The 24116-nt window shown below is 41.6% G+C and overlaps 1 protein-coding gene across 1 annotated transcript in view; it reads right to left on the reverse strand.

Annotated features, from left to right (window-relative positions):
- IGFN1 (immunoglobulin like and fibronectin type III domain containing 1) overlaps positions 1-24116 on the reverse strand; it is a 392344-nt gene that overhangs the window by 224108 nt on the left and 144120 nt on the right. The window contains exon 11 of the mRNA XM_078644199.1: positions 15018-15992. Coding sequence (XP_078500325.1) covers positions 15018-15992 — 975 coding nt within the window. The remainder of the gene's footprint in view (positions 1-15017; positions 15993-24116) is intronic.

Below are 24116 nucleotides of genomic sequence, written 5' to 3' on the forward strand. Positions count from 1 at the left end.
TCTACAATTAGACTTATTGATGGACGTTGGCACCCCACTCCAAAATCACATAGAATGAAAAGGGACAAGACTTTTGAGAATATCACTGCTTGGCCTGTCTTGGATGAGATTGTGTGGGATGCTGTGAAATTTCAGATACATGGTCCCACCGAGGGTATAAATGTTCCCAATGTATTACGTGTTTCAATGGGGGATGTGGTGACACAGAATATATGCTCTGATGATTGGGATGTCCTAGCCGTAGAGGCTCTGTTTTCTGATTTGAAATATTATGCTGCTTTTGATGCTGAAGATTTGTATCTAAATTCAGCCTATTATGCAGACTTGTTTTGCTACCAACATCATGGCAATCATTTTCTGCAAAAAGCTAACACGTTTAGAAACGTGGTTAATTACAGACAATGGGAACATTGTCCTGCTCCCCGTTGAATGCAGCTCGAAAACTCTTTTAAAGAAGCTTACTTATTTTAATGATTGTAATCAGTCCAATCCTGAGGCATTTTATTTTAAGATGACTGCTAAGTCCTCTTCCAAAGTTAGACTTACCCACACTAAATTATTGTGTTCGAAGTCCTTTATCAATCAATTGGATATAGAGGGCTATTTTCTGTGAAAAGATACAGTTGATCTTAAATCTGTTTGGGGTTCTAAAGGCTGGCAGGTACAAGGCACTGAGGCTTTGCATCATGCATGTCTCATCCCGAACCATATGTTGTTTCTGAATTCGACTATTTCACAAACCACCTGCTTTGGATTGGCTACGTCGAAAAAGTTAAATGCTCCTTCTCTTCCTGATTTGGGGAATACCCTAAATGGTACAATTACACCGATAAGTCACTTACTAAGTTACAGGCACTGATACCAAATTCTTCCTTTAATATTTCCAGTTTTGATTCCCGGGGTTGGGTATTATGGCAAAAAAGTTCAGATTTGTGCCAACATCGTTTTCTGAGTCTGGCTCTGACCTACACACAGGTTAGGGTGGATCCTCGTTTTGAAAGTGATCACACTGTTACTACCTATTCGGTAGGCAAAGTATGTCAAAGTTGGCTCAAGCATTCCACCTTAGCGTCAGTTAAGCTCCATTTGTCCAAATTAACTGATGATGTTGATCTTAGTGATTTTGTTAAAGGCCCTGCAGGTGGCAGGTCGAAAAGGTGTATTTATGGTTTATATGCTGTTTACAACGAAGTGTGGAAATTATCGCAAATTGAAGCTGCATCTAGATTACATGCTATCGACCAAGCTAATTTAGAAAAAGTCCTTGCAGTTGTTGATAACAGTATTAATACCCTTTCTTCCCAAATTTACACATTGGATAATATTGTTTCATCTGTTGTTGATATCGTACAGGATGAAGTGTTTTGTACCATGGTCAAAATCAATAATGTTCAATCATGCAATTTGCTTGGACATTACAAACGTTGAGGGCTGGTAAAGTTCCATGATACTACATGAAAACCTCTTTGCTATTTTTACCATTTAATTTGACTGTTAAGCAACAATTTATGTCTATGAAAGATGCTAAGTATTCACTTTTACATATTGAAAAACTGGAACCTTTACCATTTTCTGTGGCCGAATATAATTCAGCTGTATGGCTCATTCATGGGTTAATAACGTTACCTTTTCCCTTATTTAAATTTGATTCATGTATGAATTATTATGCCATAGGCAGATATGAACTTTTGGGAAGTGCCTTTCTCCATGAAGTTTGGTCTCTGCCATTCATCTATAGATGCCTGAGGGAGGGTAAAGAAGTTTATTTGAAGGGTGAAGATTGCACTTCAACACCTGATCACTCATTAGTTTTCAGGAAAATTCAATTGCACGGCTCTTGTAATTCTGACGCACCAAATTTAGCCGGCATTTTGAAAGGGAATCCTGTCCCGGCTATAACTCTGACTTTCACGTTGCTAGCAAACGATAGTTATTTGCTTTTAAAAAATTAAGATTGCTGTGGTATGCTGGTAGGGATTCCATACATTGTGACTGTTTCCCAACGTGTAGTCTGTTGCAAAAATTTGCCATTCCTTCCTCCGCATGGGAAGCTCGATGTATCCATCTGGCCTTCCATTCCGACCTTGAAAGCAGAGTTTAACAAGATGAGTCAAATAAGGGCTCTTTTGTCTCAAAAAGAAGTCGCCCTTACTTCTTCGCATGAAGCATTTGTCCTTCACGTGGCAAACACTCGCACCGAGGTGCATGCCCTTTTGAATACTGATCTCCCCCTGCATTTCGGTGCTTTGATTCACACTATATTCAATGCCTCGTCGACCACGGGCTTGGCGCACTTTTTTAAAATAGTAAGTTCTTGCCTTGTGACCTCATTCCAAACTATATTTGGTGTGATAACAGCATTTTTTCATTCCATTTTTTCCTGCCTCTTTGGTGGTTTACCGTTAATCCTTGCCTTGGCTGCCGGTGTACTGCTGTTAACTTGCTTGCTCAAAAATGGTTGCAGATTCTGTGCCACACGACAACCTGCCCCAGCTGCTCCAACTTCATGACCGGATGCTTGAATACTATGGATCTCTACCTTTGGCTACATTGAGTGTGGCGTATGGATTATCTTTCCGGTTTTCGTACTTTACGTGTGTACAGCCTGTCTTCTATTGCCTGGATTGCAATTCTGAATGGGCTCTGGATTTCTGTCTCTGTAATACTGTGTTTCCTAACCCGGATTATGATCCACTAATGAGTCCATCAGTTGCTCATGAATTAGACTGTTCTGGTGTTGGATTAATGGCCTGCGCAGCGGCACATGGAGTCCTTGGTAATTGGAATATATGGACTGCAGCCCATGACTTTCTGGCACGCAGTTCTCTCGAAGAACAACCAAGTTGTCCTCTGATTGTGCTAGAGGCTCCGGTTGTCGAAGAACATGTATGTTCTTTTCCATTACTGAATTGGATGGCTGAAATGTTCTCTGATGATAACAACAACTTCCTATTGGAGAAAGTTGCAACGTACTGTGCCTATACGCAGTTGGATTCAGGTGAAATTGTTTCTACTTCATAGACACGTACTGGACTCATGATTTTTATCAATTTTTTCTTTCTCGACATTATATGTGTTGGATGTTATTCTACATTTGCTGGGTTTTTGAAAAAAAAATGGGTGGTTACTAATTTGGATTTTACTCCCAATTATCCAGTTTGGCAAAATGTTGAACTTGCTTCTGTCTCACTTGAACTCTGCGTTCCAAAATTGCCTCCCTTTGAGTGTGTTTTCCAATCAAGGGAGGGTGTAGTGAAGGCAGGCCCCTGCTTGCGCACATTGTTAAGTTAGCATAAGCTTATTAGAAGTTTAAACGCCATTTTGCCTTTTTGCCACTTTTGCACACAACACTGCATGTAGCTCTTATTGTAAGTTTAACTGTGTGAATATCTTCACATGAGAAAGGCTTGTTTTCAACATCCCTAGACTTACACCGCAACCTTAGTCTGCACAGTGAGTGCTAAAGCCTGCAAGGTTATCATAACAATGTTAGCTGCTTTTCGGGCTGATCGGCTCACGCTTAGACACAACATGCATGCAGCTGCAGCTAACTGAAATTCTGGCACCTTTAATATTGCACTGCATAAATGATTTTAGGCACTTGGAGAATTGTTTTTCCAGAGAGACAGATAGCTTTTGCAGATCCGATGTGATTCACCTCTGCTGATCTTGGAAGTATGGGGTCCCCTATTCAAGCCTAAGAGACCTTCTATATTTTATAAAACATAGTTCCTAGCTAGGGAGGGTGGCATACAAGGCACTATAGGACCTGTTCCCACTATCATTATAATATGATTTCTCCTTTTGTGTTTTATGGAATTGTAACAATGCTGCTTGTATTATTTTTAATCATATGCCTGCTTATGTTAAAAAAATACTGCATCTTAGAGCACGTCGTAAAAATAAACATTTTAAACTTTATCGTGTCTCTTTTTACTCATGTTGTGGACTGGTATGAGAATAATAAACGAAAGAGTGTTCTTGATTCCCACTATTCCTGAGAGTAACCTAATTTGCATGTTCTGGGTTGTCTAATCATTGGTTCCTTTGCTATAGGACGTAGAGCTAATGTAACACTGATGCTAGTCGGTTAGGGGTTTCTAGGTACTGAGGTGAGTTTTTTGGTCCACCACAATTCACTGTGGTCCTGGGTCTGTGTGCACAGTTCTGTGTCTGAGCATAATCCCTGCAACAATACTAGAGGCTGAGCAAACATTCTCTAGGAATTGTGTTTTGGCCTAAGCAGATTGAGTTTATTATTAAGTTAATTGATGAACTATTTCTGACAGAAGACAACTCCCCAATTAGGAAATTGAGTTTTGGGTCTAGCTGCAGATATGAAGATCACACCGTTGGATAGTTTTATCCACCCCTCTCGTTCAGAATGGGAGAATGTGTTCAATGATGAATAAAAGGCACTTTAACCGTTAATGCGACTTTTTTTTAAATGCTGTATTTTTGCTCCAATTTGGTTTGGAAGACTATCTTGCTTGGCTTTATTTACCACTGGCATGAATACTGTGTTGTATTTGTGCTTATCTGTAAATCTTTAGACCACTAGCTTCAGTCTGCCATGAGGCTGCTAAGAATTGGAAAATGTGCTTGGCCAAGGTAAAATGGCTTTCTAGCTTCCTTAATCTCAGACAAAACAACCACTTCTGAGACAAAGCAACCTACAGTTACAGTTCTTGTATGCCACAAGGAAGTGGTTTGGAGTAAGAACTGATTTCGCCACTATAGTATTCTTAGAAAGGTGGCAGGAGCAGTAACTATATTAAATGTACTGTAACCCTTGCATCAAGTAAATGTATTTAACTTATTATCTGATATTACCTACAATAGGTGTGCATTGTATTATTTACCATTGCATGTAGAAAAAAATTCACAAAATCAATGCAACTTAAAAGTACGATTGACGTACGGTGCCTAAATGCACAAAAATATATTGACAAGTAGATAAGGTTGTGCGATCAATAAATATTAATACGTTTTCATTAGGCAATAGAGAAAGATTTTTTAAACTGTTGCCGTAGGATGTGAAAATGTACATGCAGAAATACCAGGAAATTACTAAAATGCGCCCCCTGGATTGGGGGAAAAGAATGATAAGAAAGCAGAGGTGTCATTGGTTAAATAGCAAGCGTAAACTGAAATAGATTTCACACAATCAATCAAGACATTTGTAAAGCGCGCTACTCACCTGTGAGGGTCCCAAGGCGCTGGGGGGAGGGGGTGCTGCACTGCTCGAACAGCCAGGTCTTGAGTAGCCTCCGGAAGGTTAGAAGGTCTTCGGTCTGCCGTAGAAGGATGGGGAGGGTGTTCCAGGACATGACGGCGAGGTAGGAGAATGATCTGCCACCGGGGGTCGCTCCCCAGATGCGGGGGACGGTAGCATGGGCGAGGTCGGCGGAGCAGAGCTGGCGGTTTGGGGTGTAGAAGGTGAGCCGTTTGTTGAGGTATTCTGGTCCGGTGTTGTGGAGAGCTTTGTGTGTATGGGTGAGGAGCTTGAAGGTGATCCTCTTGTTGACGGGAAGCCAGTGCAGGTCTCTCAGGTGGGCTGAGGTGTTCTGTATGCGTTGTAGTCGTTTCAGCAGTTTGGCCGGGGCTCCTACGTAGAGGGCGTGTCCGTAGTCCAGTCTGCTGCTGACGAGGGCCTGAGTGACCGTTCTTCTGGTGTCGTTGGGGATCCACTTGTAGATCTTTCAGTGCATGCGGAGGGTGTTGAAACAGGAGGATGAGATGGCGTTGACTTGCTTGGTCATGGAGAGTGTAGAGTCGAGGATGAATCCCAGGTTGCATGCATTGTCGGTGGATGTTGGAGCTGCTCCCAGGGCGGTCAGCCACCAGGAGTCGTCCCAGGCCGAAGGCGTGGAGCCGAGGATGAGGACCTCCGTCTTGTCCGAGTTCAGCTTCAGACGGCTGTTCTTCATCCATTTGGCGACGGCTTTCATACCTTCGTGGAGGTTGGTTTTGGCGGTGAGAGGGTCTTTGGTGAATGAGAGGATCAGTTGTGTGTCATCGGCATAGGAAATGATGTTGAGGTTGTGAAGTCTGGCGACGCGGGCGAGTGCGGCCATGTAGATGTTGAACAGCGTCGGTCTGAGGGAGGATCTTTGGGGTAAGCCACAGATGATCTTGGTGGCTTCGGATCGGAAGGGAGGGAAGCGGACACTCTGTGTTCTGCCAGAGAGGAAGGAGGTGGTCCAGTCCAGTGCTTCGCCTTGGATTCCAGCGTCGTGGAGGTGGGTGCGTAGGGTGCATAGGCAGACAGTCTTGAAGGCGGCTGACAGGTCCAGGAGGTTGAGGGCCGCGGTCTCTCCGTTGACCAGCATGGCCTGATGTCATCGGTGGCAGAGATGAGGGCCGTTTCGGTGCTCTAGTTGTGGCAGAACCTGGACTTGGACGGGTCCAGGATATTGTTCTCCTCGAGGTAGCTGGTCAGCTGGTTGTTAACCAAGAGCATTGTGATAGCCAGTTATGGCAGCGAGCTATGGGGACACTGTAATCTAGAGGTTCTTCAAGTGGCCGAAAATAAAATTTTAAAACAGCTTCTGTGTCCCCCACAGGGGACCCTAAATATGGCGGTGCACAAAGAAACTGGCATGCCATTTATTAGTGATTCACTGCCCTTACGGCCGCTCCTATTTTGGCTGCAATGCTGGCTCAATAAACAGCTTAGTCTAACCCATAGCCTTCTTAGAGGGGCATTGAGCCTGGATTATATGATCAAAAACCCCTGGATGAAATATCTTAAGACCAGTTTTAGCAAGGAGGGACGCCCGGATTTGTTCTCAAACCCGGCGGGAATCACCAGGAAGGACGTTGTGTACATTAAACAGTTCTTTGCCATATGAAAAAGACTGGAAAGGGAGGAAAAGGAACTGTGTAACCCCAATGCACGTCTTCAGATAATGCTTAAAACTACGCCTAGTGTAGAACCTTACTTCCTCTGGCCATTAACCTCACACGAGCATTTTTAACAAATCAGGTTCCGGTTCAACTTGTTTCATCTACTTTTAGCAGTCCCGAGGGGATGTCACAAAGGGACAGTGTTAGCAACCTGTGGCTGCGACAATTTGTCTCCACAGGATTTGCTGCACTTTGTATTTTTTTGTAAATTTTACGAATTCCCCAGGGCTTTTTTATCTTAAACCTCTTTTAAAAAGGCTACATTTTGCTCAAGTCCGTCCCGCCTTATTTTACTTACAATTGTTAAAACCTGACTGTACACCTTTTGTGATTGGATTTTTAAAGTGCTCAATGAAATATAGGAAATGCTTGGACCCCCAGCCTGTATAAAACTAATCCCTGGAATAAGGTTCATGTAAAGTGTAATAATAGTTATACGAGAATTGAATTGATGACAATACTTGTTTTATTTTAGCTGATGTGTAATGTGGATTTTTAAATTGCAAATTCTTAATGTTTTAACTATGAACTTTTATGGTTTTGTATAAAAAAAACGAATAAAGTTATTTGAAATTGAAACATTGGTTGTTAACAGTTTTCTCGATGACCTTCGCTGGGAACGGGAGCAGGGAGATGGGCCGGAAGTTCTTGAGGTCTTTGGGGTCTGCTTTGGGCTTCTTGAGCAGGGCGTTAATCTCAGCATGCTTCCAGCTCCCCGGGAAGGTCGCGGTCTCGAAGGAGATGTTGATGGCTTTGCGGAGGTGGGGTGCAATTGTGATGCTGGCTTTGTTAAAGATGTGGTGAGGCGTGGGTGTGACGGGGAGCCGGAGTGGATGGTGCTCATGATTTAAATGGTGCCTTCGTCGTTGATGTTGGTCCAGGTGAGGAGGGGGGCGCAGTGGGTGGTGGCCGTGGGGTCTGTGGTGTCGTTGGCTGTAGTGGAGGCCTAGTTGTCGAAGCTGTTGTGGATGTCTGTGATTTTGTGGTGAAAGAAGGAGGCCAGTGAGTCGCACAGGTCTTGCGAAGGTGGGATGTCGTTGGTGCTGGCGCTGGGGTTGGAGAGTTCCTTCACACTGTTGAAGAGCTCTTTGCTGTTGTGTTTATTGTTGTCGAGGTGGACCTTGAAGGAGGTCTTTTTGGCAGATCTTATGAGGTGATGATGTTGGCGTATGCTGTTCTCGTGGGCTGCTTGGTTCTCTGATGTCTGAACGTGGCGCCATTTCTTCTCCAGTTTTCGGCAGTTTTGCTTAGAGGTGTGGAGGTCCGCGGTGAACCAGTCGGCAGTCTTGTTGGTGCTGCCGTTGGAGGTATTCTTGATTGAGGCGAGGGTGTTGGCGCAGTCTTCAATCCAGCGTCTGAGGTTGCTGGTGGGGGAGTCTGGGTCGGTGTGGTCTGTGGGTGGGCTTCGGGCGAGGGCGGTGTGTACCTGGTCTTCGGTGATTTTGCCTCAGCAGTGGGGATCTGTTGGGTGCGGTGGTGCATGGTGGGTTTCCGGAAGGTGAACTGGATGCGGCCATGATCGGTCCAGTGAAGTTCGGTGGTGTGGCTGAAGGAAACGTGGGAGCTTGTGGAGAAGATGGGATCAATCTTGTGTCCAGGGGAGTGGGAGGAGTCATGATGAGCTGTTTGAGTCCAAGGTTGGCAAGGTTGTCGAGCAGGGAGGTGGAGTTGGTGTCGTTGTTTTTCTCGAGGTGGAAGTTCAGGGCCCTGAGGAGGATGTAGTCCGAGGACGAAAGGGCGTGCGTGCGGATGAAGTCGGCGATGGAGTCGCTGAACTGTGGCCGGGGTCTGGGGGCCTGTGGATCAGAGTTCCTCTGAGGGTGGTGTTAGGATCAGTGTGGATCTGGAAGTGTAGGTGTTCAGGGGTGTTGAGGGTGTCATCGGAGTTGGTCGAGACCTTGAGGGTAGACTTGTGCATGATGGCGATTCCACCTCCTACTCTGTTGGTGCGGTCTCTGTGCGTGACCTTGTAGCCGTCCGGGATGGCGATGGCTTTGGCGATGGCGGGTGCTGAGGAGTCGTTCATGCATGTCTCTGTCAGGGAGGCGACGTCCGGGGAGGACGTGATGAGCAGGTCCCAGAGTTCGATGGCGTGTTTGCGTGCGGAATGGGTGTTCAGGAGTATACATCTGAGGTGCATCCTATCCTCGTGGGTGGATTGGCGGGTCTGTCGCTGGTGAAGCTGCAGTTCCGGCAGGAGAAAGGTCCTTGGGTGCGCTTTGGTGTGTCCTGGAATCAGAAGTGTGCTGGTCCGGTGTTGAGTGCGTGGAGGGCACTGGTATCGTAGCGGGGTCGGGCATCTTAGTGTTCGTGGGGCAGGGGTTCTGGTGCTGGCCGTGGGCGCCACAGACGGGCGTGCCTTAGGTGCAGCGGCCGCCATAAGAACGGGAGGAGAGAGGGAGGAGCAGCTGGGAGGGTGGGTGCAGAAAAAGGGAGCGGGACGCAGGGGATGCAGCGGCAGGAAAGCGGGACCAGTGAAGGAACAGAGGCAAAAACGGGCACAACAAGCAGGAGGAATTAAAGGAGGAAGAAAAACAAGCACAAAAATAAATAGTACAGAGCAGGCAACAACAGTAAAAACAGGCAAAAAGCAAACCTAAGGCCTATCACTGGCCACCTGGGATGAGGCGCAGGTTGTAGCCTGCAGGTGGAGGTGGGCCTCAAACTAACAGCAGCAGCTGGGCTCAAGACAAGGACACAGTCAGGTGGAGCTGTGGGGCGTGGGGAGCGACCTGCCTGGAACCAGGGTCAAGGGTCGCTCCCTACCCTGTGCAGCGGCCGCCATAAGAAGGGGAGGTGGGAGGGAGGAGCAGCTGGGAGGGGTGGAGCGGACAAATGGGAGCGGGGTGGTGGGGCCACAGGGGACACAGCATCGGGAAAGCGGGACCGGTGAAGGAACAGAGGCGAAAACGGGCACAACAAGCAGTGGGAATTAAAGGAGGAAGAAAAACAAGAACAAAAATGAACAGTACAGAACAGGCAACAACAGTAAAAACAGGCAAAAAGCAAACCTAAGGCCTACCACTGGCCCACAGGGATGAGGCGCAGGTGGTAGCCTGCGGGTGGAAGTGGGCCTCGAACTAACAGCAGCAGCTGGGCTCAAAACACAGGCACAGTCAGGTGGAGCTGAGCGGCGTGGGGAGCGACCTGCCTGGGACACATGTGTTAATGCACTAATGGTTTCATTTGCATGTTACATTTGTTTTGGATTTGTATGTATGTCTTTACCCTAGGTGTCATGGATGGTAATTATGTATATTGAAAGAGTGCATTGCCCTTGTTGAGTGCACCACACTTACAACTGGCGGTTTGATATATCTTTAACTACACAAGCCTGGCAAATTCAATAAAGACAAACACCTGGTGTTTCATAAACGCGCTATCAATCACTGAAGCCTAACGAGTGACATTATCAAATAGGTTATCAGTACAGCGCTCATCTCTCTTAAGGACTCACAGCACCACAGGCTGCCAGGGAGAGCATTTCCGCACAGTTCTGGAATCTTTGATTGTAGGTCACACAATGTACGTCGGTGCCTAGTGTGCTGTACACATTATTGATTGAGAGTGAGGGGTGGTGCGGCAGTGTTTAGTTGCAAAAGTGCAGGGTCTAAGGTTTTGCTAAGAAGCTCGTCGTCTGGACCATTGAATGTTGTGGATGCCGAATACCAAGGCAGAGTGGTCTTGATTCCACCTCATGCCTCTTTAATGCACCATCAGACACTCCCGGCGCCTTTGCCTCACTTGTTGAGGTTCTTTTTCATTTATACTGTTTCTCCTTATTATGTTTTTGCTGTCTTTCTCTTCCTCCTCATTTGCCCCTTGTATGCGTTTTCTTCTCTCCTGCTCTGGGACAAGGTCTGACAAGGAAAAATAAGTGACAGGCCATTGGGCCCCATCTGCATAAAATTAAGCACTGGCCGGTGGGTTTTGGAGAGTTTATATATCTACCCTGTGTGGTGCTTTAGGTGTGAAGAGTTCCTTAGTATGATGGAGGATAAGCCTGTCGACAAGCAGTGTGTGAGTTTGCTCAGCACATTTTTAATTTTCCAGTTTGTCGTTTTGCGTTAAGTGGGTAGCCACATAACTTTACCATCTGGCTTCTCTTTCAAAGAACGCGGTAGTTGCCTTGTCCATTACCTACTGAGTTTTGTTACTTCTTCTTAGTTAATTTTATTTGATATAGACCTCGACTGAGGCCAAGAAATATACAAACATCATTTTAAAACATTTAACAAAGAACTCACATCATCAACTTTAAACATTTGTGATGTTAAATCCATTCATCATAGCTTTTTAAGACGATTTTAACTCAAATCGGTTTAAGAGTTTGTACCACTTAAAGCATTTGTGTTCGTCTGGTGGTTATTTTTCAAGATTTACATCGACATTGTGAAGAAATAAAATTGAATCTGTTATAGATTGGACATAAAATCAGCTTTGGATATTTAGAAGTTTAAAATCGTTAGCATCATCAACTTTAAAACAATTATTTTTTTTAATCTTTCAAAATGTATACATTTGGCAACAAACAAATTCGTCTGGTGGCAATTTACAGAGAGTGATTAGGCTTTGTACAGAAGGAACATTGTATCGGATTCTAATAGGCCTTAGATACCTCCATCTAGCTTCTACTAAAGTAGGATTTGGGCAAATCGCTAAAACATGAGTTAGATCTTGCAATCCTTCCTTACATAAATCACAGAGCCCTGTTGTGTTTTCAGAATTATTCCACTTTGCTATATGTGCATTTAGGGGGACAATTTCCAACCTCAGTAAGAGTATACAGCAGCGAATCCTATGATCTAATAGAAAATATGTATATTTCTAGGGGATTTATACACTATAGCTTTTGTATACTCTATATACTGTTTTAACTGAAGACTATACTCTGCGTCCAGGTCGAAACTTAATTTAGAAGTCATATTCTTTAAAAAGAGCTCAAAAGTGCAGGTGTCCAAGTTTCTAAAAGTGCTAATGTGCAATGGGATAGGCTAAAAGCTATATTAAGATTCTTATTAAAAGTGTAACGCGATGGCTCTTTTCTAAAGTTTTCCAATTGTAAAATATGCCGTAAGGTACCAGAGTCGGTATTACATTTGAGATGGCCCTTGCATATATGCTGACTAAGGAGAATTCAAGGCGTAATGCTTGGGCCGGGACAGCTTGATTTACTCTTATTAGTCTCCGTAAAGAATTCCCTTCTCTCGTTTTTACTGATTTCCAGGTTTTGAGGTGCATATATTCTAGACCGTAGGTTAAGATAGGCGGGATTTTCATCCGATATACCTCTAACATAGGTTGGAAATGTCTATTTCCAAAAGAGGACTACAGCCTCAAAAGTGCTCCTACATGGGTGCCCACCTTTTGACCTATGTGTTGTAGATGAGAGGAGTTCTGTAGGGTTTACGTCAAAATCCGACCTAAATACATGTATTCTTTAACTGACTCAAGTGATTTTTCCCCAAATGTCCAATTAAAGTGTTGCAATCGCTTTTTTCCCCTAAAAGGTAGAACTTGGGACTAAAAAATTATGATCTGTGTAGCTACTGCGTTTAAATTTCTTTGGAGTTCTATTGGCGTAAGATCTAAAATCACGATGTCATCCGCGTACATTCAAATATATATTTTACTCAATGTTCTGTTACTTTGTATTCTAAAGTAGCATTATGTTGGCAACCATGTAAATTTAATTCTGCATTGTGTGTCTTAGGGTGCACTAAAGTGTTCGGTTTGGTCTAGGAGTTTTATTTAGATGGGAAGCTTAACACTTCATTGGGTGGCCATGTGTCCTTGCAGCTGAGACGGACCCAAGAATGTGGACCAGCGAGCCAAATCTGTGCCAGGCCACGTTGCTCTTTCCTTCAACGTTTCATCCAATGAGGACTAAGTTGGCAGGCAGTCTTAAGAGAACTGTGACTCATGTTGTTTTTATTTTTAAATTTAATTCAATGTGGCTGCATATTTGATGATTGGTGAGGGTAACTAAATCATTTGCTACACCCTTAAGTATTCAACAACAGCAGGACCAAGGTGAAAGTACAAGATGGAATCACCAATAGACAACTTTGTTGGCTGGTGGAATGAAGAAGACTGTGGTTGGGATGGGTCGGCTCAGCATATGCATATCTGACTTCCATGAACAGTGGCTGTGACAAAGGAAACTGATGCCACAGTAAACTGAAGAAAGTTGTCAAGGGTTTAAGGATTCTCTTTAGTGCCAAGGCTGCTACAGGAGGCTCATCACACAAGAACAGTGGGCGTCCAAAAGTCTGTGGCAAAAGGTAGAGCACAACAAATGAGGGATAGGTGTGCTTAAAATGAAGAGAAGAGCTTTCAAGTTCCAACTTTATGTTTAAGGCATCTGAGCATGATTGCCCACCCAGTCCCATGCTGCTTCAGTTGCTGTCGATGTCTGGGCTGGTGTGCCAATGGCGCAGGTAGCAGCGAGCTCATCACCTTGAGCCGCTGTGCTGAATGGCTGATATTGGAGGGAAACACAATGCCCACTAAGAAGGGTGATCTAAAACGGTGGCAGGCAAAATGATGGTGTCTAATCCAGCAATGACAAAGTCTCTATGAGACCGCCACTTTTCCAGTACCAAGAAAAGTGCTCTCAACTCCCCAGGATCACTGGCTGTTTCATGACTTATGGTTGGCGGAACCTCGTGGGGATCTAACAGAACAGTGCCCAGCCACCATCTTGCTCGATCAAAGCTGCAATGACATACTTGGTCCAGAGGATAGTACTTTAGAAGATTCTAAAGTGGTGAAAAGCTTGTAGACCTACCTAATTTTGCATAGAAAATACATTTTTATCGATTACTCATTATGCAAATGTTATAATCATTGTTGATATCTAAATATACCACAAAATTATTTTGTATAACTTCGTATTTTACACTAATCTTATTTAAGGCTGTTTTCCTCTTTTCAGAAATTAATCCATTTAACAATTCAGGAAATAAGTTATACCCAATGTGGTAAAAACCAGATCTGCTTAATAAGTATACTTCACAGAAGGGTTCCAAAGCTCAGTACTCTGACTTTATTGGGGCGTCCTGGGTATTCTGGGCAGCATTATAAAGTGAAATAATGAGAACATTTATACATCAATATGAGACGAAGTAAACTTCTAGTATAAAATAACACTGAAATAGAATGCGGAAACCTGACTAAAACCACAAATAACAAAAGTTGTGTAAACAATTAACCATGAATATAATTTTCATACTGAAGCAAAATCGGAAGCATTACACTTTACCTTTGTTATTCATATGTCCTGTTTTTTCTTCACAGACATCTCTAAATTTCAAATTAGAGCGGGAAGAAATGTACACAGCACCTATAGTCCCATAATACTGTTTAATTCATGGCAACACACAACCTCTCAACATTTTATAGGAATTGCATGTTTTGTGACTTCATCAAATCTCAATGTAGCTACAATAAACATTCTAAAGAGTGTTTAAATGTAAAAATATTCACTAAATGCAGAGAACTGTCTACAGGTGTGATTAAAGCATTGACTGGCCGACAGGAATACCCAGTTTTAACAGTAGCATTCAATCAGTTGTGGGCATAACAGCTCACAGCTGACTTTACAAAGTGGTGAAACGAACAACAGAACCTCAAAAAAAGATATACAAGCACTTGTCGATAGGAAAGACAACTTTGAAAACCTCTTTTAGATATACTCGGTAGACATTCTTGTATAAAACATTGCACCAGCATTTTATATGATGTTCAAAAAATGGAATACCATAGGTTTGTAGTCTGAATGCAAACATAGCACCTGCATCATAGACACAGGCTGTATGGAATGGGATTAAGGGCAATCTGACTGTCTTCAAAGTTGCAATGCAACTAGAAGCAAGATCATTCCACCTGAAATACTTTCAATTGAGAACCTCAACGAAATGGTAATTAGTGTTGTAGTCTAGTATTGATAATATGCATGAAGTGTGAAACAAATTAATTTCTATAGCTGTTGGTTTCCAGAAAAATAAAACTTGTTCAGTCTATATTGTTTTAGAACAAACAGGGACTCCAGTATTTCTTACACTGAAAAACATAGAACATTAAGAAGAAAATACCTTCATTCTTACCTGCAAGCATGGCTCTTCCATCTAGGTTACTTTTCAATTTCAATTTGTTGCTGGAACTGAATTCAGAATCATCAAGCAGAGACGTTTTTCCTCCTCTACCATGGTCAGATGCAACCCCTCTTCCACTGTCGATTCCCAGAGCTCCTTCATCTGCCCCTGAGGTGTTATTGTCTTCAGATAATCTTTGGGAAAGCCCATCAGCAGACCTGTAATTGCCAGCCCCGTCAAGCAGCTCTTCCCTATCTCCTGAAGAGGGCTGGACCACACTGAGCACTCGAGAGCTTTCATCTTCAATACCAGATTCACTTCCAAATTGAGATCCATGATCAACAGAGTTGCCACTTTTAAGTACCATAGATGACAAAGCTCCTTTGCCATTCAAAGAGTTCGTTCCCAGAGAGTCACCAGCTGACATATCAGAGCAAGTTTCAGAATTCAAGCCTGATAAACCTCGATTTGCCATTTCTGAACCTTCCTGCATGTCAAGCCCACCCTCTTTTCCATCACTCCTGTATTGAACATTAGGATCCAGCCCATCTCCCAGTACAGCCTTCTTTGAATCAGAGTCTTCTTGTTCCAATCGTGAGACTTTTCCAGTGGTAGATTTGTCCAAAAAGTCAAACCCAATTCCCTGAGAACCATCATTATTACTGTTTACTCCATGTGTCTTGTGCCAATCACATTCATAACCACTATTGCCTTCTTGTCCTTGTCCTTGCCCTTTGTCCATGAAAGCATCTCTTCCAGTGCTGCCACTTTCATCTAGACCATTTACAATGCTGAATATTTTTTGCTTGCTTTTGTCCTGGTCTGTGTCCTGGTTCCCTAACATTCCCTCATGTCCAAGTTTCTTCCCATTTCCTTGGTTCCCCGCTCCAGAGATTTCTGACTGTGAAGCACTCTGATCATTCCCACTAGAGCTGCCATCAGCCTTTTTCCTCCTTCCTTTTGAATCAAAGTCATTATCCTTGGAGGCTAGGACAGGCACATGTTATTTCATTTTGTTTATGGTGCAGTTCGAGGTGCAATTTTTCAGTGAGAAGAATGGATAATTGATTTGTTAGTTGATTAATTGAATCATATACAAGTTGGTTCATTGGGTTGAGGCATCAGTCATTTGGGTGGTTATTCAGTTGAGTTTTGAAGAATGGGTACGTTGTGGGTGTAAGTATGGCAGCAAGAAGGGTGATTGGCAAGTAGTTTTATTGATTGGGAATTTGACAAATCAGATTAGAGGGAAAATGTACAAAAGGGAAAAGAAAAACAACAGAGATTAATATCAAACATAAAACAACAAAGATTAAAAATGACATACTCTTTGCTCACCGGTCTACTAGTGATCCAAATGTTCCAAATATCTGCAAGCTACGTGCATGTTCTTGTAATATGTTTGTCATGTTATAACCTGTTGGCGGCTTTGAAGAAAATAGGAAGTGGCAACTGGGCCCAACTGATCACTATTCCTGTTTGATTTATTAACGTATAATTTACTAGGTGCCATTAAAAAGAAAATGCAAAATACCATATGTCCATCAGCTAGATTATTTACAATTATATTGCAATGCTGTTTGGGTGAATCACAGTGATGAGAAAAGAAAAAATATCACTAACATTTCTTGATCTTGGAAAACATTTCAGATACATATTTTGTATATTTGAGGAAGTGTTAAACCGCTTGTCTAACAAATATAGGAACCCACATACATTTAAGGTGCAGCCTAAGGACCACTGTACACAAACAAAATATTATATAGTCCGATTACAGTGAATAAGAGCTTGAGCAAGCAATGAAGAAAGGTATGCAGTTGGCTCAAAGGCAGTATTCATCTGTCTGACATAATACCCACATCATTGTATATTTTTGTTGAGGGAATACGTCCTAGCAATCCACATTTATAAATATTAACCTGGCTTTTGAAATACATTGAGAATGAAAGAGAAGGGAACTGGCAGTAGGTTGCAATTATAAAAAATGAATAACGCAGAGTACCCAAGACAGCGCATTATAATATTTTAGCATAGATGCCAGTTTTATTTAAGGATAATTCTACACCTCATAGTTCTATATTTGTCTTGCTCATTATTTTCCAGATTGAAGATTCCATGTATGCAGATTTCAAAAAATAATAAAATCCAGTGACAAAATAAACAAATATATACAAAATATTTTCAATGTAATTATTTCTAACTCTAAATATACTCAATGTAATTATTTCTAACTTTGTATGACAAACCTTTTATATATTTAATAGCAACAATATCCTATAATGACAATTCAAAAACTACTCTTACAAATATTTCTTCTATTTTCTCCAAAACCTTAATACTTTTTTTAATAATCCAAGTCAAGAATTATGTCATTTTTAAAGGGACTGTTTCATTGGCAAATCTGTGGTCAAACAGTCTTCCTTCATAGATTGTCAATTATTATTCCTGCTACAAATAAACAAATAAAAATAACTTTAAAACCTTTTATACTAACTGTTATCAGCTAGCCATCCACATAAATACTCAAGCAAATCAATTTGATTATTAGTTGGACTAACCCTAACAACATTATCTCAATTTTCTAAAATAAATGTTCTAATATCACTGAAATTCGAGACAATTCTAGATTACAAGCTTAACTCATGCATGCCTGCTTTACACATGCTACAAATTGTGTTCTTTATGTCTTTGCTAATGAGATGCACCAAGCACCGACCATCACAAACATCTCCACTGGTCTCCAATATGAGTCACACCTACATCCTTCCACCTCCTGAAGCCGTATTTCAAAATAATATGAGATTAGTAGAGGTTCTGCCACAAACGATAAGGTCCTAACAGAAAGGTATTTTCAAGCTGCACAATAGAACATGCCAATGTGAAAAATATAATTTTCTTTTTTAATTTATTGGCAAAAATGTTGGGTTGTTACAAATTACTAAAGAGTGAGGACTGTAATCACTTCAAGATAGGGTTAGCCGTAGCTAGCGCAGGGGTCAAGAGTCCTCAAAAATGTCAGATAGAATGTTACAAAACCATAGAAAAACACTGATGACCTGGAAGGGCCAAACCTTAATTTTTCAAACCACTGCAAATTACTTTTTTCCCAAGTCATATATTTTGCCTTGCACTGTTGAATGTAGCCACCAAGCTTTTCTTACCAATGTATTAAGTTGATGAATGTGAGGCATAGCATGGGATGAATCGAAACAAAAACCCATGGATCATTATCAAGCTATATGCCTAATAATGATGAAAGGAAGCTTCTTTTGAGCCATAAGTTGTCTAGATATCTTTTAATTAATGGTCCATAGTCTAAATTAAAGAGATCCCTTGTGTCTTCAGTTACATGAATTCTCAAATACTAAAAGGAAATTAGATCTCTAAGTTGCTACACTTAATAATTAATTGCCAAAGATGCATTCTGTTTTCATAATTTGCACTGTATACAGCTATTTCTGAGAATTCATCTGAGATATGAACATCATTAGTGATATTAGATACTACAACCATTAGGACATTATTAGCATACAGAAGATTTCTACAAATGCTAGTAGGCAAGAAGAGTGGAATTGGGGGCAACAGGCTGCATTCAGAATCTCATTAAGCAAATTGCTTAATCAAGGTACCAAAATATCTGAGTGGGTTTTGTACCCTGTTCAATCAAACAATCCCATGAGGCATTACCAATGACAGAACTGTTTCTAGAATTTACCTTTATGATATTATAATGGTATCTGTGTGAATTTGTTTTAAAATGGGGAATCCTGTTAACCTCATCGATGCTTGAGATATTTTTCTCCTGTGCTGGGCCATAATAGAACTGGGTGTGGTCATGACGAGCTCAGCTCGTCATGAGCACACGAGCACCGTGCCTCATGACGAGCTCAGCTCGTCATGAGCATCTAAGAGGTTAAATTTGGAAATCTATGAATATTTTCTTTTTTATGAAATAAACTGTTTTCTGAGATTGTTTCTTGGCGTACCAGTCTAGTAATTTTCCTTCATTAAAGAGAGCCATACTGCATATTTGTTTTACTCTTCAGCAGTTTCTTCAGCAAGTAATGTTGGCAGAGCGTTGTTATCACTATGATCCAAACCCATGTTAATATATGTAGTAAGAGCTTAACTGCCTTGGCATTCTTTCCTACTTTGCACTAGAGACTAAAAAACAATTCCTCATAACATTCTCTTGAAATAATCCCACATGTTCCCCAGGTTGATTGACACAGCATTTACTTAAAAGTATTCTTGAATATGTTCTTTAACCATGGCTACATAGCTGGAAAAAGATACCTAAGCAAAGTGAAACCTCCAAGGTGGGGCTTTCTCATCTGTTATGATGAGGTGACGGAGATATCCAAATGGACCAGGGATGAAGGCAATATTTTATATTTGCTTTTGTAGAATCTTTGGTCTGCAGGGATTGTGAGTTGAAGTATTAATTTGTTTGAGATTTGCTATCCTATTATTTGCCTTTGTCCATATGTAAATGTGAGGAACGCCCTTCACAGTTCATACTCTGGAAACGTTTTACTGTTCCATGTCGGGTCTGCTTTACACAAGCTAGGTGCATTAAAACCACCATCAAACATTTATGCGTGTCATCTAAACTCAGAGTCAAAATCAAATTCCATGCCACCATGTGCTTTTTAGCAACTGGCTGAAACAAACTTCATTGGGTGATCTTTCTTTCTAAAACTGCCATTGCCCCATTTCCCAACAGTCCAAATAGGTGCGGTCAAAAAACGTTCCCAGCAACATATTTATGCTCCAAGATTGCAAGCCCAAAAAGTGAAAAAGAAGCCTGAGGAAGAAGAAAATCTGCAACCAGCACACTTGCTGTAACACATTTATATGTGCCTTCTTTTTTTTAAGTTGAAAGTTTATTATGCAATTATACCAACATGAGAAATAACATGTACAAAAGTCCAATATATCTGCATTTGATTTTATAATCATAAAGTGAAAAAAGGCAAAACCAAAATATTATTGTTATTAAAGAACCTATTGTATGCAGCTTAAAGGGGATAAAGGGAGGTAAAAGGGCAGGGGGTATGAAGGAGGGAAAACAGAATATATCCAAAACTTGATATCACTAGCTACAAAGAGAAAATAACAATTGCATATAATTCACTGAACGTAAACAATTAAGATATAAAGAATCATACTGTGATATGAAATACAACGTAAAGGGTAATATGATAAAATAAAAGAATGAAGAAATAGAAAGACAGAGATTTCCTTAGGGAGGCTTACGTACTTCATCTGCAGTGTTAACATGTACAGCAGTAGAAGGGGTAATCCGAGTTAGGTAAGTAGTCAATGGGAGCCACAAAAGGTCTCTTTTAACCCCTTCCTTGCTGATGACGGCCCCCGGCCGTCATGCATCACGGTGGGCGTGTGCTGATGACGGCTGGGGGCCGTCATGATCCCGCCCACTCTTTAAAACGGCCACACAGCGCGCATGCAAGGGGTTAATAGACAAAGAGATAGGAGTAATGTAATTGGTATCTAGTCTGTGATGAAAACAGACTGCGTTCCACCAGGCTCTAAAAGCGACTTTGTCTGCCTGCTTCCATTTGGGCGTTAATAAATGAAGGGCTACTGCTAGCAGTAAATCTATTCATTTAAAATTTGATGAAGATTGGGGCCATTGAGAAGACAGTGAGCCTAAAATAATGGTAGAAAGAGAGGAATGGACATTAGTTTTAGAGATGTTGTTAATTTGAAACCAAACTAATTGCCAAAAATGAGAGATTGAGGAGCAATCAAAAAGCATATGCTTCAAGTCAGCATGTATGCAAGGGAAAGACCAACAAAAAGATTGAGAATCCGAAGAGAAAGAGGCCAATCAGCAGGGGTAAGTAAAAGGCATTGATAAACAAAATAAAGGGTTTGAAAAGTGATGGCAGCTCAGGAAGTTTTATGAATTCCGAGCCATAGTTTATCCCAAATGAGGGTTGACCAGCACTCTGTTAGATCCTTTTCCCCAGCCAATTCAGCCTTCGTTTTGTCCCTACCTGAATAAAGAAATAAAGTCTTATGCAAAGAGGAATCCGAAGGAGAAGAGGTTAATAAGGGAAAAAGAGTGGAACATCTAGAAGGTAGGTTAGGAGCAGATGCTAGGGAGTTAGGATATTGAGTAAGCGAAGGCAATAAAAGGGCATGTTGTGTTTTGAAAGAGGATGGTAGTGAAAATTTCTTTTGAAGATCAGAGAAAGATAAATGAACATTATCCAGTAGTAATTGAGAGATCCTAAACAATCCCTTGCGTCTGCAAGATTTCCAGTAAATGGTGCAATTTTTTTTATACGTAGTAAGGTATTATGCCAAATGGGTAGTTGGTCCAGGGAAGAAGGTGAAGTGTATGAGGGTGGTAAGAGCGGAATAAGAAGCTTACTGGAGGACGGAAAGAGGCAATAGTGTTGGTAAAAGCAAGAGACTCTTTGAAATCAAAAGGAGATATAAGAAATGTTTCTATAGACTGCCAAATAGGAGAATGACTACCCTGATCAGTGGAAAGCCAACAAGATGATTGTTTTAAAGAGAATGCATAATGGTAAGATTTGAAATCGGGCAACTTAAGAACACCAGAAGATTTATCTGTCTTCAAAGAGGATAAGGCTATATTAGTGGATTTACCTTTCCAGAGAAATGTTGTTAGCAGGGAGTCAATTTTCTTAAACTAAAAACCAGGAATATGTACAGGGATCATTGAAAGAATGTACAAAATCAAATGAGAAAGCATCATTTTGATGGAGTCTAATCTGCCCCACCAAGAGAGAAAAAGTGGGTGCCATCGGTCTATATTATTAGATAAGGGTTTTTTTGTGTTGAAATTGTTAATTAAGATAATTTCAAATAAATCACAAATGCAAATATATATGCAGAGGAAGAAATGGAACACAGTATAAATGAGGAAACCATTCATAGAATATAACAAAGGAGGCATAGAACAACACATCCTCCAGTATTCATAAGGCAAAATTAAGGGTAAAAAAGAAAAGAAAAGAAAGAGAGAATAAAGGAAGGAGAAAGAAAAAGAAAATGAGAAAGAGATAGAAAAAGAAAAAGAAAAGGAGCCCCAGAGTAACAAACTAGTTGTGAAGAGAGATGGAAGCAAGAAAAATGATAAAAAGCGGAAAAGAGAAAAGGAAAAGAACATAAGCATGGTACAAGGGAGGTGAAATTAAGAAGGAAGAGTAGTCGTAGAAGAAGAAGAAGCAGAGACAGAGTCATTATCCACTGTGGTTTCCAGGAATGGGGACCATACTTGCAGAAAAATGGAAGTTTGGTCCTGGAGACTATAAATTATACGCTCATAAGAAGCTGTTTGTACCATTGCCACCAACCACTCCTCCTGAGAGGAGGTAAGGAAGACTTCCAATGACGCAGTATACACATTTTTGCCGTGGAGGAGACGAGTCTGTGGTTTAGTAAACTTGGAGAGGCCACGAAAGTCATGTAAAATTATATTTGCAGAGGTAAAGGGTAAGGGCAATGACATAGAATGAGCCAAAGTGTTTCGTACAAAAAGCCAAAATGATCTGGTACAAGGGCACTCACATATAATGTGCGTTATATCACAGCCAGAAGCAGAACATCTCCAACACAAGGAATCCAAAAGTAGTTTAGCATGATGTAATTTGACCGGAGACAGGTGCCATTCATGGAGAATTTTAAAAATACAAAATTTAAGTCGAGCTTCTCGAACACCCTTATGTAATCCTTCCAAAATGAGATCCCATTGAGTGTCTGAGCAAGTCACAGAGAGGCTTGTTTGCCATTTCAATTTAAGAGCTTTCGAAAGTGGTTGCGAAAATAGAGGGAGCAGGAAAGTCTTATAAAGACCAGAAGTGACACCCTTAAAAGTTCTCCATAAATTTAGATAAGATAAAATAGGAGAGACGGACAACAATTCAGGTGGGGAAATTAAAGGTTTCGTGAGAGCTTGCTGAAGATGAGAGTATTGAAAAGACTGTGTGGGCGGTAAATGAAATTCCTCACGTAATTGGGAAAAGGATTTAAACTTGTCACCATGGAACAGTTGCTCCAGGGAATGAATACCAGCTTCCTGCCATAGAGGCCCCGATAAAGTTCGACCTCGAACCCGAATAGCCGAACTAGACCATATAGGAGCATTTAAATGAAGCAGCGGGTTAGATTTAAGGAGACGGTGAATTCTTTGCCAAGACCTAAACATGGCAGATAAGATAGGATTTTTGGGGTCAAGAGAACTGGAACCCTTGCCATATAAAAGGGATAAACCAGGACCAGAGGCCAATAAATGATGTTCAAGTGGCACCCATTGAGGGATATTCTTGGATTTAGGTAAAAAGAAAGAAAGGTGGGAAAGATGTAGGGCAAGGGAATAATGCTCGATAGAGGGAAGACCCAAACCACCCTGCAATTGCTGGGATTTTAATTGAGCAAAGGAAAGACGCGGTTTAGCTGTACCCCATATAAAAAATTTAATTTTTGAATCAATGGACCGAAGAGTAGCCAGGGGAATAGTCAAAGGGAGCATACCCAAACATAAAGAAAACGCGGTAGGGTGACCATCTTAATCGCCTGAACCCGTCCCCAAAGGGATAAACCCAGGACCTTCCATTTATCGAAGTCCCGTTGCATTTGCGTAATCAAGGGAGTAAAATTGTCCGTGACAACGTTATCCAATCCCCTATTGAGGAGTATACCTAAGTATTTAAGCCGAGAAGGTTGCCATTGAAATGGAAAACCAGAGATTGCATCCTTTGTAGTACCAAGGGACATAGGCAAGGCTTCGCTCTTGTCCCAGTTTATCTTATAGCCAGAAAAAGAAGAAAAATCATCAATGACACGGAGGAGAGCAGGGAGAGATCGTGGAAGGTTAGTAAGTGTAAGAAGAATATCATCCGCATATAAATACATTTTTGAATGACCAATTGGAAGAGGAACACCCACCACAGCAGCTGATTGATGAATAGCAGCAGCCAGAGGTTCCATAGCCAAAAGGAAAAGAAGAGGGGAGAGTGGACAGCCTTGACGGGTATCCCGCCGAATAGGAAATGGAGGAGAGAGAAAAACACCACAGTAAACTTGGGCAGATGGACTGTCATAAAGTAGTCG

The sequence above is a fragment of the Lissotriton helveticus genome, chromosome 5_1, assembly GCF_964261635.1.
Source record: "Lissotriton helveticus chromosome 5_1, aLisHel1.1, whole genome shotgun sequence".
Classification (NCBI taxonomy): Eukaryota; Metazoa; Chordata; class Amphibia; order Caudata; family Salamandridae; genus Lissotriton; species Lissotriton helveticus.